At 44.4% G+C, this 16976-nt stretch overlaps 1 protein-coding gene across 1 annotated transcript in view; it reads right to left on the reverse strand.

Annotated features, from left to right (window-relative positions):
- The window catches only part of bicdl1 (BICD family like cargo adaptor 1), a 25276-nt gene extending 9440 nt beyond the window's left edge, over positions 1 to 15836 (reverse strand). Inside the window, exons 1-6 of the mRNA XM_035522205.1 lie at positions 15794 to 15836; positions 15468 to 15667; positions 14848 to 15261; positions 13594 to 13809; positions 1464 to 1580; positions 260 to 271 (exon numbers count right to left, since the gene is read on the reverse strand). Of these exons, the coding sequence (XP_035378098.1) occupies positions 260 to 271; positions 1464 to 1580; positions 13594 to 13809; positions 14848 to 15261; positions 15468 to 15667; positions 15794 to 15836 (1002 nt within the window). The remainder of the gene's footprint in view (positions 1 to 259; positions 272 to 1463; positions 1581 to 13593; positions 13810 to 14847; positions 15262 to 15467; positions 15668 to 15793) is intronic.
- Between the last annotated feature and the right edge of the window lie 1140 nt (positions 15837 to 16976).

Here is a 16976-nt window from a genome sequence, read left to right on the forward strand (position 1 = left end):
AGGCGAACTACGAGGGTGGTACGCAGAAGGTGTATCCACTTTATTCACTACCTGGGCCGACGAGTGTCCGCAAGCGACTCTGAGAGCGCGTAGCACCAGGCGCTTTAAAGTGACGCTTGGGTGAGCGAGACGTCCCTGCTCAACGCTCGCCTGGTTTTAGCCCCCTGTGTGGCAGAGACACTACTCGCTTTTTTTATTACGGTGAGCATGGAACAGCTAATGAGTGAGGCATGCAGGGCAGGGGAGCAGAGCCACTTACTTCTAGCGCTTGCTGCTCCCAGCAGGAGAGAGCAACCAAAACAATTAAAGGAGAAACAGCAGAGGGGTTTATGTACAGAGAAAGGGCAAGCTTTTTCAAAACAAAGCAGTATGTAAACACAGGCCCAAATGTTCGCACGCCAACACACACGCACACTCACACGCGCACACTCACACTCACACACACACACACACACTCACACGCGCACACACTCATACACACACACTCACACGCGCACACTCACACACACACTCACACGCGCTCACACTCACGCGCACACACACACACACACACACGCGCACTCACACTCACACACACGCGCACACTCACACGCGCACACTCACACACACACGTGCAGACACACACTCACACGCGCACACTCACACGCGCACACACACACGCACACACGCACACTCACACGCACAGACACTCACACTCACACACACACGCGCACACACTCACACGCGCACACACACACACGCTCACACTCACACACACTCACACGCGCACACACTCACACGCGCACACACTCACGCACAGACACACTCACACACACACACACACTCACACGCACACACACACACACACGCGCGCACACTCACACGCACACTCACACGCACAGACACACTCACACGCACACACACGCGCACACACACACGCACACTCACACGCACAGACACACTCACACACACACACTCACACACGCACACACACACACACGCGCGCGCACACTCACACGCACAGACACACTCACACGCACAGACACACTCACACACACACACACACACTCACACGCGCACACACACACTCACACACACACACTCACACACATGCGCACACACACACACGCACACACACACACACACTCGCACACTCACACACGCACACTCACACACACTCACACACGCACACACACACACACGCACACTCACACACACACACACACACTCACACGCGCACACACACACACACTCACACACACACACACACTCACACACACACACTCACGCACGCTCACACACACACGCACACTCACACACACACACACTCACACACACACACACACACACACACACATAATCTTTGACATTCTAGCAACATTTATTTTATATAGAGCAAGTCTATTCCCGTCCCAGTTCAGTGTTAGTTTTGCTTTAGCCCATGCCTTACATAAGAGAAAACTACATCTCCCATAATGCCTCACCTCCGCTTGTAGGCTCTCTAGACGTGTCATGTGCTGGTTGGTGGAGACACTCTTCTCTCTAAAGTCATCCTGCAAAGAGTGGACCTGAGTGGACAACTGTCTCTCCACTTCAGCAGCCTGTGGAAGGACACACACGCAATTCAGCGACCATTTGCCATAGGAGCCCACTCAGTTTTTGGTCACAGTGTTGCTTAGTGCCTAGCTATCCGAGACAGAAACATTGCACCTCTCTATATTCTGCTCAACTGATCACCATTTTGGGTCAAGGGACACACTACAGACAGTGAGCTCGACACAGTGCTGTGACGTAGAAGAATGTAGAATCCATACATTGGTATCCCCAGACCTGACCCATAATCTGCTCAGACTTGCTTTCTGCCATTGTGCTACCTGCTCTAGTTATTTCTGTCTGCAGGTCTCTGCTGCGTCAAGGCAGAGGGAGGCATGAACACTCCAGGACTGAGAAGGGGGATGAGGCTCTTTTCCACAAAACGTCACTGTGGAGCTTTCACGAGATACTTTATTTTATTATATCCAGAGTAATGAAACAGAAAAGAAGCCCCATGCTCTATGACTGTGACTCATACCTTTCCTGCAATAATACAGAGTATCATAGAGTTCTGACACACACACACACACACGCACACACACACACACACAAAAAAAATCACATGTATTATTCAGGCAGGCGTTATTGACTATGCGTATTAGATGGCTATGGAGCCGATCAGGCCACTGCACAGCTGATGTGGGACCAGGAGAGACACATTAGCATAAGCCAAACTGCCCTCTGCGAGAGAAGTGTTGTGTCATCGCCGGCCATCACCATGGCAACCCTGAAAACCTAGTCGCTGCCAGCTCATAGTACCCAGGACGAATCCCAGTTGTTTCTAAATCAAGTTGTTGGCTCCAGCGATTTAGAATTCTGTCAGAAATACAGCAAGACTATGAATTATCTTTAGCTTATTGCTTCATAATATATGTCTCACACATTCAGTTAAAACACCAGAAGTTGCATTAATAGCTATCTCCTTTGCTATCCGTTCCCTTACTCACTGAATTATTTGTTTTGAAGAGCAGCAAAATATGGATTCCGCACATCCCCCCGCCCGGCCACTTTTTAAAAAACTTTTTTCAAAGTGCTGACCTTTGACGGTGGTCTACACAACGTCCTGTAAAGGAAAGCCTGCTGTCTTGCTATTGGTAAACAAGGGAATATACAACTTGTAACAGCTCGGGTCAGCGTGAAGTTGCTCAGAGCTCTGTAGACTTCCAGTAATAATCATACAACTGCAGAGAGCAGCGGAATGAGGATTTAGGGCTCGAGAACAGTCTGATCTTTGAAAGTTCCAGTCAGAGTCTTAAAGCTTCATGCAAACAGACGCAGACACGCAGGTTTAGAGATATAGAATGTGTCCCAGAGGTCTAAGTCCTGTTGGGTCACGTGCATACCTAGAGAGTATGATCGGATCAGACTAAACTGGACCATATAGTGGTTGCATGGAGCAGAAATACTGCAAAAATGTTAAAAACTCTTTTTACAATACACATATTAAGAGACCCCTTGAGCAGAAAGGGACCATGTGTGCCGGGTTACGGTGTGTTTAGGGCCTATTACTGACGTAAACAAGAGATGAGCAGAGCGGCAAAAGCCCAAAGAGTGTAACCTGGCCAGCCCTCACATACACAGTCTTACTTTACAACATCCCCGCCTGTGTTACCTCTCATTCACACCTTTGAGAAAAGTCTAACTGTGGGACAAGATACAATAATTCCAGAGAAATGCTAGCTTTGACAGATACTCCTGGCAAATATTAATCCAACGCAGGTTTTAGACCGTTGCAGAATAATACTGCACCTCCGGTATGGATTAAAACATGCTGTGACACTAAGTCCAGCTGGAATGGTCGAGAAAATTGAGACTGTCAGTCAATGTCTTTGGGTCATTTTCTAATCAAGCCACCCAGCTAACAAGTAACTGTACTGTGGTAAGTGTGTATTTATGAGATGCCTTCCTTCACTAAATTTACTGCCATTTGACAAACTGAATGTGCAAACATGTACAATATATCCCAAGGCTACCAGCACTTATTCCTACAGCTGTTGCTATTGCCAAAGTAGTGCGCTCATCCTTTCAAAAACGACCTTAACGCCGTAACGTAAGAGATACCAGTAATCACAAGCAATTAGTCATAATCCGTTCGGATTGGTACGACATGTCTCCTCAAAGTCTTGACACGTGTGGGCAGATGTGCCAACGAGTCCCACCACGCCATGACGCTGCACGCGACAGCGTGGTGTGCCAAACCCCCGGGCAGCAGGGTCACGTGTGAAAAGAACGCGGAAGGATCAGGGGGGTGTCGTACCTCACACTGTTTCTTTGTCTTATCTGGAGCTGGTCTGCACTTTAAAGAGCAAACTCCGTCGTCCGGTCACCCATAATCAAGTACAAAAGCATCAAGGGACAGTTCATCTGTGCCTGACTGGGCATATGATCATGTTTTTAATGTTTGAGGTCTGTTTGCAGTAGTGTGTGTGGGGGTGAGGGGGTGACAGTATGTTTTATGGTTGTCTGGAAGTTATTATGCACAGACGTGGGTGTAGTATCGGGGGGGGGGGGGGGTGTTTAAATCCCCATAGTAACCAGTGGACTTCAACATGACACTTAGGGTTGGTATAGCAACCAGAAGTAGCTGTGATTGGTCGTGCTGAAATTCCTTAGTCATACCGTGTGCTACAGGAATCTTATTGCCTTCATGAGTCAGACACAATATTCTCTAATGAAATATTACACAAATGTGCCAGTGATATGGTGAGGATCACTCTCTCCAAACCTAATTAGTACTCAGGAGATACGAAACACCATTTGTGATATAATGAACCCAATGTTCCGAATTTCAGCCACAAGCTGTGAACACAATAAATCTGCAGCAAACTTCTTCAGGCTTCTGAACATCATGGAGTAAACCAGGTTTAGCTCTGCCTGGAGCATGAGACAGCAGAGCTGCTAGAATCGACAGTGCTGAGTGCAAGCAACACCAAGGTCATGCGTTTGGTTCCTGATGAGACACACATGTTGTCACGCTGACGCATCTCTAAGTCACCCGGACAGGGACTGTCTGCCGAACGCTGCGGATGCAGGATTCCCGTTGTTCCGTTTAGCAGAGCAGTCAGAAGTGCAGGAGGTAGGACGCCTTTGTGCGGAGAGCACGGAATTAAGATTTGCTCCCAATACAGGGAAAGGGATGGCACATCAGGAATTATTTACACACACACACCCACAGAGCTCATATGGGAAGAGAAAACCATAAACAAGGTCTTAAACTAGTCATGTCTTCTTCATTTCACTGTGGTGAGTAAACACTGCTTCTCTTGAGTAGGTGGGCTTTACTGTCAACTTCCCAAGTTCCTGCGTGCAGGCCAGCAAACGACAGTGAGATATGTTTTGTGTGTGTAAGTCTGAATTGTGTGTCTCTAAGCATGGAGATACTGGCGCATGTCTAGTAGTGCCCTCGTACATGATATAATATGTCCCATTCTCCTGCACATTTACCTGGACAAGTATTAGGACTTTGGTCTTATAACAGATCACCTGTAAGCACGGCTTCCTTGCCTTCAGATGTGCCATAGTTTTAAGTCACTTCTTCCACATGAATAAAATATTAATACACATAAAATATTAATAATAAATTATGTTACATAGATCAACAATAAAGGGTTTCTGTCTTAATTTTATCTGATTGGCTCATCTGAATGTTCTATCCACACTTCTGTCTCCTGCTCCTGGTTACCATGGAGACTTTAGTGAATGGCCAGTTACCTCTGGCACTGGCTCACCTGTTAGACTGTGTTTAGTGGCTCACCTGTTAGACTGTGTTTAGTGGCTCACCTGTTAGACTGTGTTTAGTGGCTCACCTGTTAGACTGTGTTTAGTGGCGCACCTGTTAGACTGTGTTTAGTGGCTCACCTGTTAGACTGTGTTTAATGGCTCACCTGTTAGAATGTGTTTAGTGGCTTACGTGTTAGACTGTTTAGTGGCTCACCTGTTAGAATGTGTTTAGTGGCTCACCTGTTAGACTGTGTTTAGTGGTTTACCTGTTAGACTGTGTTTAGTGGTTTACCTGTTAGACTGTGTTTACTGGTTTTACCTGTTAGACTGTGTTTAGTGGTTTACCTGTTAGACTGTGTTTAGTGGCTCACCTGTTAGAATGTGTTTAGTGGCTCACGTGTTAGAATGTGTTTAGTGGCTCACGTGTTAGACTGTGTTTAGTGGCTCACGTGTTAGACTGTGTTTAGTGGCTCACCTGTTAGACTGTGTTTAGTGGCTCACCTGTTAGACTGTGTTTAGTGGCTCACCTGTTAGAATGTGTTTAGTGGCTTACGTGTTAGACTGTTTAGTGGCTCACCTGTTAGAATGTGTTTAGTGGCTCACCTGTTAGACTGTGTTTAGTGGTTTACCTGTTAGACTGTGTTTAGTGGTTTACCTGTTAGACTGTGTTTACTGGTTTTACCTGTTAGACTGTGTTTAGTCTGAATTAGGATATTAGGGGGAGTAGGGTGTGTATCACGCATACATAATCACTTATAACCAATTTCTTTATTAGACGTACTTATAGGACCAGTAACAAATGCCTACTAACCAAATAGTCTTATTTTTCTCCATTCAGCTGTTCCTCACAAAAAAATTTAAAAAGAAATGTATACAATAAAAAATTTTATTTTCATGGTCATAGAATGAATGAAAATAAGTTGCCATAAAAATCCACTACTTCACTAGACATTTCAAATGTTTTATTGCAATTCTAACAAGACAGATGCAATCTATATGTGGGAATCTACACAAACTCTGGCCACTTCACAACTATATTTCTGTCAGATATGATTTTACTATTTGTTTTATTAGACCTACACGCCTAAAAAGTGATTTGTTCAGAGTGGTGGGGAGCAATCGTAAAGAGCGTAAAAAACCTTTTTTGTCACATTTGTACACAGACAAAACAGACCCCAGCCCTGACTGTCAACTGTCACTATCATGTGACTGAGCACTTTTTTGGCCTTACTAAGGCGTCATACAAAAGAACGTACAGAATGTGAAATTCATGTATTCTTTCTGGCCGTGTACATGACTGACCAATTATGTTGTACAAGAAGGCGGGACCAGCGGGCAAAGGAATGTAAACACAGCCGTACAGTGTACGGCAACTGTAGAAAGTGTCAAACAAATCCTAGACATTTTAGGCATTTTGGAAATCCTGACGGACACATTTTCACTCTGTCTGAATAGAACTACTGATTGTTCTCACTGACTAATCAGAGTATCTCTGTCAAATATTTGTTCATCATTCCTTAAGGATTATAATCTACTCTCATATGTTTTAGGGAGATAAAAGTTAGATGCAAAAGCAACTTTATTCCTTATGTTTGCTGTCTGGTTTTGACCAGAGGAGGAAGGATACTTCTGAGCCTGAAGTTTTCTTCCTGTTGCTCTCGGAGTTTTCCTAAGCCACAGACACCTCGGCCTGCTCATTATGGATTCTTTCTCTGTATATTTTTTCTGTGAAGTTGCTTTGTGACAACACTACAAAAATCACTATACAAATCACTATTTAAATGAAAATACATTTCAAAAATTTAGAATTTTAGTTCATCTTTATTCTTGTATGGTAAAGAATATGCTTTTGTCTAATTGTTTATACAAGTATATATGTTTACTTGATAAACGTCTATTGGAACCTACTCACTCTCTATGTTCTATGTGTTTATTTGGTATATTGTAATATGTTATATACTGCCATCTTTGTCTTTGGCAATATGTTTGAAGTAAAAAGTACTTACAGTATTACAGCCTAATCCCACCAGCTCTTGGACTATTGCCTCATGCAGTCCTCTTTTATATCACTTCCTGTAGCCTGCATCACAGGGTCAAGGTCATCTCAATTTCACAGTATGGAAGGCGACTCATGACAGTGTCTGCATTTACTACAATGGAACATGTTCTGTTTTGTTACATGTCAGCAAGGAGTACAGAAAACTTTGTGTTCTACCTGAAAATACTGACTTTTGTTGTTGTTTTGGAAGACTTTGTAGGAATACGGTGTATTCAACCACATCTGATATATTACTAAAACATGATTTGTAGGATTGGTAAACAGATTTGTACCTACTGGTTGCCTATAATGCCAATACTAATTAAATTATTGTTGTGATTTATCAGATGTGAGCAGATCAGTGTATCTATGAGCAGATATCAGGTCCAATTAACAAATAAAATTGCGTACCACATTCGGAGATCTGGAGATCAAGCTAATTCAAGGACTGGCTACAAGTGCTTCCATTGATAACGCAGGATGCCATACCATGCACAAAGCCATTACCATATACTACCACGACACCTGGAGGCACCTTTATCCATATTCATCGCCTCTTTCCCAAATCCATTGCCTTTCCTGTGTAGTGTTAAGTTTGTACAATGCCAGCTAAATACTGAATAGCTACTAGCCATATTTGATAACATGTCATTTCTGTTTGTCGTGTTGGAATATTCCACACAGGCATCATGACTGCAAAAATTACTGTTATAGCGCCCCCTGTTGATCAGAGTCCACCAGTGTCTGCAGTGTTTCAACACAATGCAGCCGCAAGTGTATTTAGCTTAGTGATCATCGGGAAAAGTGTTCCTGAATTTGGGCTGCTAAGATCGCAACAGCTATAAACGGAAATACTTGAATGCCTGTATAATCGACAGCCTAGAAAATGTGTCTTTTGGCAGCATTAGTGTTTCGTAAAAATATATTTTATTGTCTGTATTCCACTGTCTGTAACTGAAACAGCACTGAGCATTGCAGAGCCACTAAGTGACCAGTCCAAAATTCTACAGGCCCTCTCGGCGTGTAAGTATGAGCATAGATACTCTTCCAGGTCAAAGTGTATCTTGAATCTTGCTTTCCATTCAGCGGTCTTGTATCTGCACCGGCTAATGACAGGAGCGTGGAGATCATCATATAAGCCGAGTTCCCAGGCAGTTGCTAAGCGTGACTAATCACAGTCCTCCTGACTATCATCCCCGCTGTGCTTGGAGCTGTGGTCTCGTGATTATCGGCAAAAATGGTGTAAACTGTCTTTACTTTCAAGGCGAGCTCTCCAGCCATTCCAAAAATGTATCGGCACGCTACATTAGCTTAAGATGCACACACACACAGACACAAATATACACACACACAGTTTTTCTCTACAGATATAATCAGAGAAACACTGCAAAGAGAGAGAAAAGAAGATCCTACAGTTTAGCAGAGATAAAATGGACCGGCGCCACAGTGTTGGACCGGCGCCACAGTGTTTTCAGCAGCAGCAGCAGAAACAGACCTTACTACTAAATCCTGATCTTCCCACAATAATCCTGCATCCTGATCAGGCTTAGACCCAGAGGAACACCCACTCTTTCTCTCTCGCGCACGGGGTCAACTCACCGTCTGACCTCTTTAGAACCGCATTCCAGTTCGCCGCCAAGGTGCACGGCAGCGCGAGGCATAGAGTCAACACGGTTTACCCACAATTCAAATGGGTGCAAGACTTAAAGGGGTGTAAAAGCACATGCAGGACTGCAGACCGACATTTCACACGCCAGATCTGCGCTAGCGAGTGTTTGTGAGTACAACTTCTTCTGTCCAAGATGGCAGAGTTACACCGGGAGTACTGCAGGGCTACAACAGTTATACAGAGACGATGATTAGGTGGCCATATTAGCAAACATTAGAACCTAGAGGGATATAATATTGCCTGTGTTTATACTGCACCAACACACTCCTGGGATACAGAAGAACTATATGGTAATTGGAGTACTATAACTACATTTGTCCTACATATTAAAGCTATTCTGGAATGAATACATTAATTTCAAATTCAATCAGTCTTCCATCATCTAGAAGCAGCACAAAACATGTGTTAGGTGCAGAACATGCACCTAAAATGCAATACTACTGTATGGTGTCTCGTGTTATATATATGTTATATACACTTATACCTATCCCCATTTCAGTGTTCTTTAATTAAACCAAAATTGAGCCTTAAAATAATAAATGTTAAGATGAATCCAATTTAGTGAAACCCACACAGAAATATGTTTTGTGTATTTTCACTTTTGTTTTAATAATGGAATCCTGTCCTGTTGTACTGCAGGCAGAGGTGTTAAGCTGTATAATTCAGCGCTATGCAAAATGTCTGGGTGTGAGTTCTGCTCTGCTGTGCTTCTGCTACCATTTCTGTTGGGGCCTGGAGCCTGGAACAGCTGAGAAACAGAAGCTTCTCTCTGTTTCTCTTTCTTTCTGTCTGTCTCTCTCGCTCTCTCTCTTTCTGTCTGTTGGTCTCTTTCTCCTCACCAACTCCCTCTCCCTCCTTCTCTCGTTTGCTTCATTTTAATTTATAATGCCTTATTGACATGACTGTGAATTACACAGTGTTTCCAAAGCAGTAGAAAAGTAAAATTGTATGTAAAATGAAGTGAAAAACAACATTAATATTTAACAAAAACCCCATAAAAACTATATAAATAAATGAATGAATAATCTCTCTCTCTCGCTCTCTCTCTCTCTCTCTCTCTCTCGCTCTCTCGCTCTCTCTCGCTCGCTCTCTCTCTCTCGCTCTCTCTCTCGCTCTCTCTCTCTCTCTCTCTCGCTCTCTCTCTCTCTCGCTCTCTCTCTCTCTCTCTCTCTCGCTCTCTCTCTCTCTCTCTCTCTCTCTCTCTCGCTCTCTCTCTCTCTCTCTCTCTCTCGCTCTCTCTCTCTCTCTCTCTCGCTCTCTCTCTCTCTCTCGCTCGCTCTCTCTCTCTCGCTCTCTCTCTCTCTCTCTCTCTCGCTCTCTCTCTCTCGCTCTCTCTCTCTCTCTCTCGCTCTCTCTCTCTCTCTCTCTCTCTCTCTCGCTCTCTCTCTCTCGCTCTCTCTCTCTCTCTCTCTCGCTCTCTCTCTCTCTCTCTCTCGCTCTCTCTCTCGCTCTCTCTCTCTCTCTCTCGCTCTCTCTCTCTCTCTCTCTCTCTCTCTCTCTCTCTCTCTCGCTCTCTCTCTAATGCATTCTTCCAGCACAAGCTGAGAAGGACCTCACCCCACTGTCTGCAGCAGAACTCACATTCTGCATATATGTATTTCGAAACATCACCCACAGACTGACTGCCCAGAACTAACGAAAACCTTCTTACTCCACCCCAAAACCAGACCACTCAAAACAAACCTACATGAACTCAATCTGTATGAACTTAAATTGCCACTGAACCTCACTGTAGAGCTGCCAGCACTCAATTGGTACTGTTCACCTGATCCCAGTTTAACTGTAGGTACAAGTGGGTTCATTTCAATTTTACTGTGCAGATCCAGAATATTCTTAACAATTGCAACAAAAAAGTAGCTACATTTGCAAGCTACATTCATGGTCACCCTGAGGTTAATGACCTAATCTAACATTCATGTGCTGCTCTCTCCCTGGAATGTTCATGGATTTTGATGGAAAAAACACACTGGAGCCCTAAATGTGTAATAAATAACATCTTAAATTTACTCAAGGTTGGCTGGATGGCTTCTCCTGATCAGTAGCCCACAAGGGGGAAAAAAAGTATTATGAGGTCAAACAAACCTCAAACTTCAAAACTTTCTATCACCGCGCAGAACTCCTAGGTTACCCTTTCCTACTATCGATTTTCCTGGTTTTCCCTAATTTGAGAATCGCATAAATCTTAATCCAGGCGCGTGCGCGCTGTCTGAACCGCTAATGGGTCAGGATGCGCTTGTTGTTCATCACGCAAACCCTGGTGTGGAACTGAAGAATCAGGCCTCGCAGGACACGGGCTGGTAATTGCCTCATGTACCGAGTGCACGCTGCAAGCTCATCAGGATGTGCCACATGTCTTGTTCCTCTGAGAACTTGTTGCGCAACATCTGTGCATCTCTCTTTGTTTTGGAACTCAACAGCAACCAGTATCTTATCTAATATTTTTTAACAACTTCTATTATCTTCCACCCCTACATCTTAATGACCATAACAGACGGTCTGGATGCTCACTGCTCAGTCTTGTGACCGCTTTTTCTTTCATGTAAGTTTTCTTAATAATTCACAGCAGTCACTGAATTATACGTCTTAAGATAATAAGTAAGTCTTGTGTGTAAGAGGTTACGTTCATTCTGAACGTGTTGGTTTTTGTGCTTTTATCTTAACGTATTGTGATGGTGACCCCCCCCCCCCCAGTTCAGATACTCATGTTTTGCTTCTATTCCTGATGTGTAATGTAAATGGCTAAAATGTTCTTGCCCAATACTATTTGGTCATGGCATGGAAAGCTTGGACCGACAGGCAGAAGTGAAGCCACTAATAAAACGAAACGGGCAGAGTTTTGCCTCCTTTTTTGTTGTTGCTAGATCACGAGGTTGCGCACGTATCCGGATCCAAGCCTTTGATGCTGAGTGACTGCTCGGAAGCAACGCGACGACCAGGGGAGGACTTACAAGACGCCCACCCCATCACCCTCGCTGCAACACTTCTATGCCCGTTTATGTAACACCGCGACTACTGTTATGAGAGTTGTTTGTTGCATCTTTCTGGAAATGGTTCCATCTCGAGAAGGTCAGTAGGCCAGCAAGGCTGTGGTGGTGTAGTCACCTGGCTGCACACCATACAGAACTGGTATCGTATATACCGCACCAGTACAGTATTAACAGTAAAAGCAGAAATCCACCAGTCTTGCAGGAGTATTACAGTGTTTCTCTGTCGCTTTGGGGCAATTCCCAGATCAGAATTGAAATTCTCAAAACGACTTGTTTTGATCAGCCTCCACACAATCTAGTCATGTGTGCACACACGTATGCACACACATAAACGCAAGTTGTATTAAAGTCATGCGAATGATAATGTCTGCTGTTTCGTACATTATCAGTGACTTATGTCATGCTGATCAAAATGCATTTTACTTCTCTGTTCTCTGGAGAAGAGTTATCGCCCCAAAAAATCTAAGCATTAGGTCATTGCACAAGACATTCCATTCAAACGTGTTAAAGCCTTGTCATAGTCTGTCAAGCAAATATTTTTGTAAATGTATATTTTAGTAAATGCTTCCTGGACTGGTGAATTGTTCTGTTTAATCTTGACTTTCACTTATGTGTGTATAAAGGGGAGTGTGTGTTTGAAGAGTGTGTGTGTGTGTGTCCTGTACAACAGCCTTGTCTTTCTTTTCTGTATCACAATGGCACGTCTGTCAACAAATGATAGTACAAACTGTAAAAGCATAAATCATACTGTCTAGCCTCTTGCAAACAATTTTCTACATACGATAATACGTAACTACTATTGAAGCTGATACACGTCACACAGAAAATGTGAAGCCTTGTGAATTTTCACTCACTGTCATCAAAGCCTTAGCCATCAGAAAATACTCGTACATGGTACAAGTGCATGGTTATACTGACAACGTGGCTAATTATTTTGACTACCTTGTTCATAAACAATGACATAAGAACCTGTCTGAGACATAAAATAAGGATTCTGAGTAAGTTACGAGCTTTTGTAGGTAATCCATGTGGTGATGTTTGTACGTAGTGTTTCATGAAATACACATGCAGTTTTGCCAAGGATTTTTGTTAATGATGATTTGAGAAATTCACCAAAGTGATTGAGAAAAGCTAAAATAAATTATTTACTTGAATGAATGCATAAAAAATTTGATTAGTTTGTCAGTTTGACAAAAATTAAGTATCCTGATTCATTCAGTTTCAAAATATTCTAGGATAATAGGTTCTAATACTAAATATTGCACCTCCAGGAGTACTACACACAAACCTCTCTACAACACTGTTTTCTTCTATGTGGGAATACTATGTTTGTAACTATTGTCTGTATAACTCAGGTTCTACAATCTCACTTCAGTTTCTATGACCTTATTATTGCTGCACATGCAACTCTAGCACATCGCGAACCTGACATAAAACTCCCGCATGCGGCATCCTTTTGAAAACACGCTTACACTCCTGCGAGCCTAATTCCTCATCAGCCCAAAATACCCATTATCCCCCAGGATAAACCTCCCCTGCCCTCATGATTCTCACCTCCCCTTATCCCCATTCATACCAACCCCACCCAGCCCGTGAGTCCCGCTCACCCTGCTAAGCTGCTCCATCAGCCGCTGGTTGTGGTCTGCCAGCTCGGTGATGGCGCGTGTCTTGCCGCGGTCCACCTCGCGCAGCTGTGCCCGCTCCCGGTCCAACTCACCCTGCAGCTGCTGCAGGTCCGCCTCCAGCTCCGCCACGCGGCCCTCCCACTCACCCTCGCGCCGCTCCATTCGGCACCGTAGCTCGTACTTCTCCTGCTCCAGGTGCTAGGGGGCACACACACACACAGAGTCACATAGAGTCATGAACGGGGATGGTCCAGGCCCATGCTGTTTCAGGTCCTCGGGGACTGAACGGGATTTAAGGCCTAGAGGTCAGTGAGACTTCCTAACAACCGATCGAGCGCTCTTTGGGGCCGACGGCCTCGCGTAGTCGAACTGAGAGCTGGAGGTAATCGAGAATAGCGGCACCGTCAGCACCAAAGGGAGATGGGATGGTGCGCGGATTAAGACGCGAGAGCAGACGCGGACGTGACACACGTCAGCGCTCTGGCCTTCCGGACGGCCCGGAGGAGCCGACGCCATGCAGGCTTCACTCGGGACACTTTTACCGAAGGTTGTCAGGGTTTGGCATGAATGGGGGCCGGAGGTTGCAGGGCAGCAGGGCTGTAGATGTTCATGCAGCTGCTCTTGGATTAGGACTTGGCCAGCTCCACTCCATGTGCATGTGTGAGGGAGACTCTGGGTGAACAAGTATCTGGAAGAATCATGGCGAAACTTCCTGTATCATGGCTAATTTGCCTTTGATTGGCTGTAAGGGGCCCTTACTCCATGCTGGTATGACTTTGTATATGTTTTTTTTCTGTGTTAAACTGTTAAGAGGGGTCCAGATATATTGGATTGTTGATTTAAGAGCACCATAAATTAAGCACAATTCGCAGAAATAGAAATAGATGCCTTTTATTGGACCACTAACGGATCACTAACATTTCAGACCCTTATAGTTGTGTGCATTGCTGCAGTCTAAAAGCATAGTTTTATGTGTATATTGATTAAGATGTGTTCAACGCGTCCTTTCGTTAATCCAGCTACGTAGAACAGTATGCTGAATGCCTTCAAACGCACTGAACAGCCAGTCCCGGCTGGTCTACGTGGCTGAACAACATCATTATGTTTCTGCTATACATTAAGCCCAAAGTGCTAAAAGCTGTAGTTGCTAATATCGGTGTTATATGATTAAATGATGGCCTTTGTGCGTGAAACAGTTTTATAACTGTTGCTGGACACCCATGTGAAATGACTTACCTCTAGCTTTTCGTTTAGGTCCCTGTTCATTTGCTCATATTGCTTGGTGAGGTCCTGGTTTCTTTCCAGTAGTGCTTTCCCCAGTTTAGCAGCTAGAACCAAATCCCTCTCTTTTTGTCGGAAGAGCGATAATAAATCGGCGTCTTGCACGTTCCCAGGCGCCTCCAAGGCGCTTAGCTCCGGCGCGTCCTCCTCCTCACGCTCCCCGGTAAGCATGGCCAGCTCCTCCTCGAGCGCCATGCCTAGACCTCCGGGACCCGCGTGCAGCGGCGCACGAGTCTGGCATCCGCCTGCGTCTCGAGAGGCTGCCAGGCTGGTGTCCAGCGCTTGCGCCATACGGTCGCTGTCCAGCTCCGGTGGTTCTGAAATCCTAGACGACGTGGAGCGGAGGGCGAGGAGGGGAGAGGATCTGCTCTATAAGCGCTTGCCCCGCTGTTTCACTGGGTCGATCTGACCTGATCCGCTTTGTAACCAGGATAGCGCCATGGACAGTGTTCCAGCGATCGAACAAAAAGGATATATCCACTTTTTAAGATTTGCTCCAGCGTTTGTATTTGGCCAGCTCATGTCCTCGAGAGGTATTCGGGTTTGACAGCATGCGCAAATCCGTGTCACCAAACCATATAGGCCATTAATCTCCTCAGCAACCCAGAGAAATCCAGCCGCTCGAACGGCTGCACGATGTCTCGGCTAGATGGGGAAAGGTAGTCCAGAAAGCGCCCGTTCGTCACGTCAGCCGCCCTGACGCACGCGAGCCGGTAGTCGATGTGTCCACCCCGAAGCGCCGGTCCCTGTGCCCCGGTCCCCCATATCTGTAATCCTTCACACCGGAGGCATGTCGCGCGTCCCCGGCCTGAGATTGCTTTTAGTCCGTGCACGAGCATCCGAACGGCCCACCTTCCTCCATCCCTCGCACGCGCCGCACACATGACGTCAGTCACACAACCTGTCAGCCGTAGCCGCCGATTGGTCGAATGCGATAACGCCATGTGTTACCGCTGCAATACTCGACACACTTCAGTCCTCGCTGGTATGTTTCGTGTAAATGTCCCGAATCTTCTCTGCAATACAACTTTTATGCATGTGTGTATTTTTATAAGATGCTGAGCATGGTGAATCAGGATGTGCGTGACGCAATCACGAGTGCATAAATAAACAAACAAACACACACACACACACACACACCCATAAACAAACCAAACGGAAGGTTGTCTTTAATTATAATGATAAGCGTACTGGCGACCCATACTGCTAAGTTTATACCCCCTCAGCAATTACTGTAATGTGGTCAGTACCCCTTTATTCCACAGGAGGGTTTTAGCCTACAAATCCACTGGAGATTAAACAAATCTCTGTCCCATAATCCATTCCGACACCAGACAGCACAGCTAAGAGAGGTTATCTATTTCACTCTGCAGCCTATATATTCCCTCGATATTTTCTTTTACATCTTTTTTCATTTTATGATGTTTCATCCTAGTTTGTGGATAATGAATAACTTTATTAAATGCCATCGGAACATTGTCAATAATCATTTAAAGGGTAGTCAAGTGACTTAAACCAAACAATCTTTTGATTTAATATCTGCATTGTAGCCCTATGTACACCTGCTCTCCTGTGTATACAACTGACAGCTGCCGGTCATTTGGCGTCGTGAGTCAGTCACGGTTGGAGTGACGCTAAAACAACTTTTAGGGCACTTTGTGGCACTTTTAGGGCACTTTTAGATGACACAAATGAATTAAACCAGCGTCTTTCGTTACACTCCAATCAGTGTGCCTTGTAACCATTAACGGGTAAATTCGCGTCAAATGTTTGATATTATTACCATTTTCGACTATATAAAATGGAATTGAACTAGTTCTCTGTTCTTAAATATATATATATATATATATATATATATATATATATATATATATATATATATATATATATATATATATATATATATATATATATATAATTTATTTATTTTTTTTCTGTGTGACTAGATTCTTATAGGCTACTTCTAACTGAAAATATATAGATATATTTAGATTTACACTTATTTATAAATTCAAAAATACAAATGCAATAACAATGGCTTTATTTTATGTAACGTATTAAATGACAGTTAACTGGCTTCATGT

Source organism: Electrophorus electricus, chromosome 23, assembly GCF_013358815.1.
Source record: "Electrophorus electricus isolate fEleEle1 chromosome 23, fEleEle1.pri, whole genome shotgun sequence".
NCBI classification, from domain to species: domain Eukaryota; kingdom Metazoa; phylum Chordata; class Actinopteri; order Gymnotiformes; family Gymnotidae; genus Electrophorus; species Electrophorus electricus.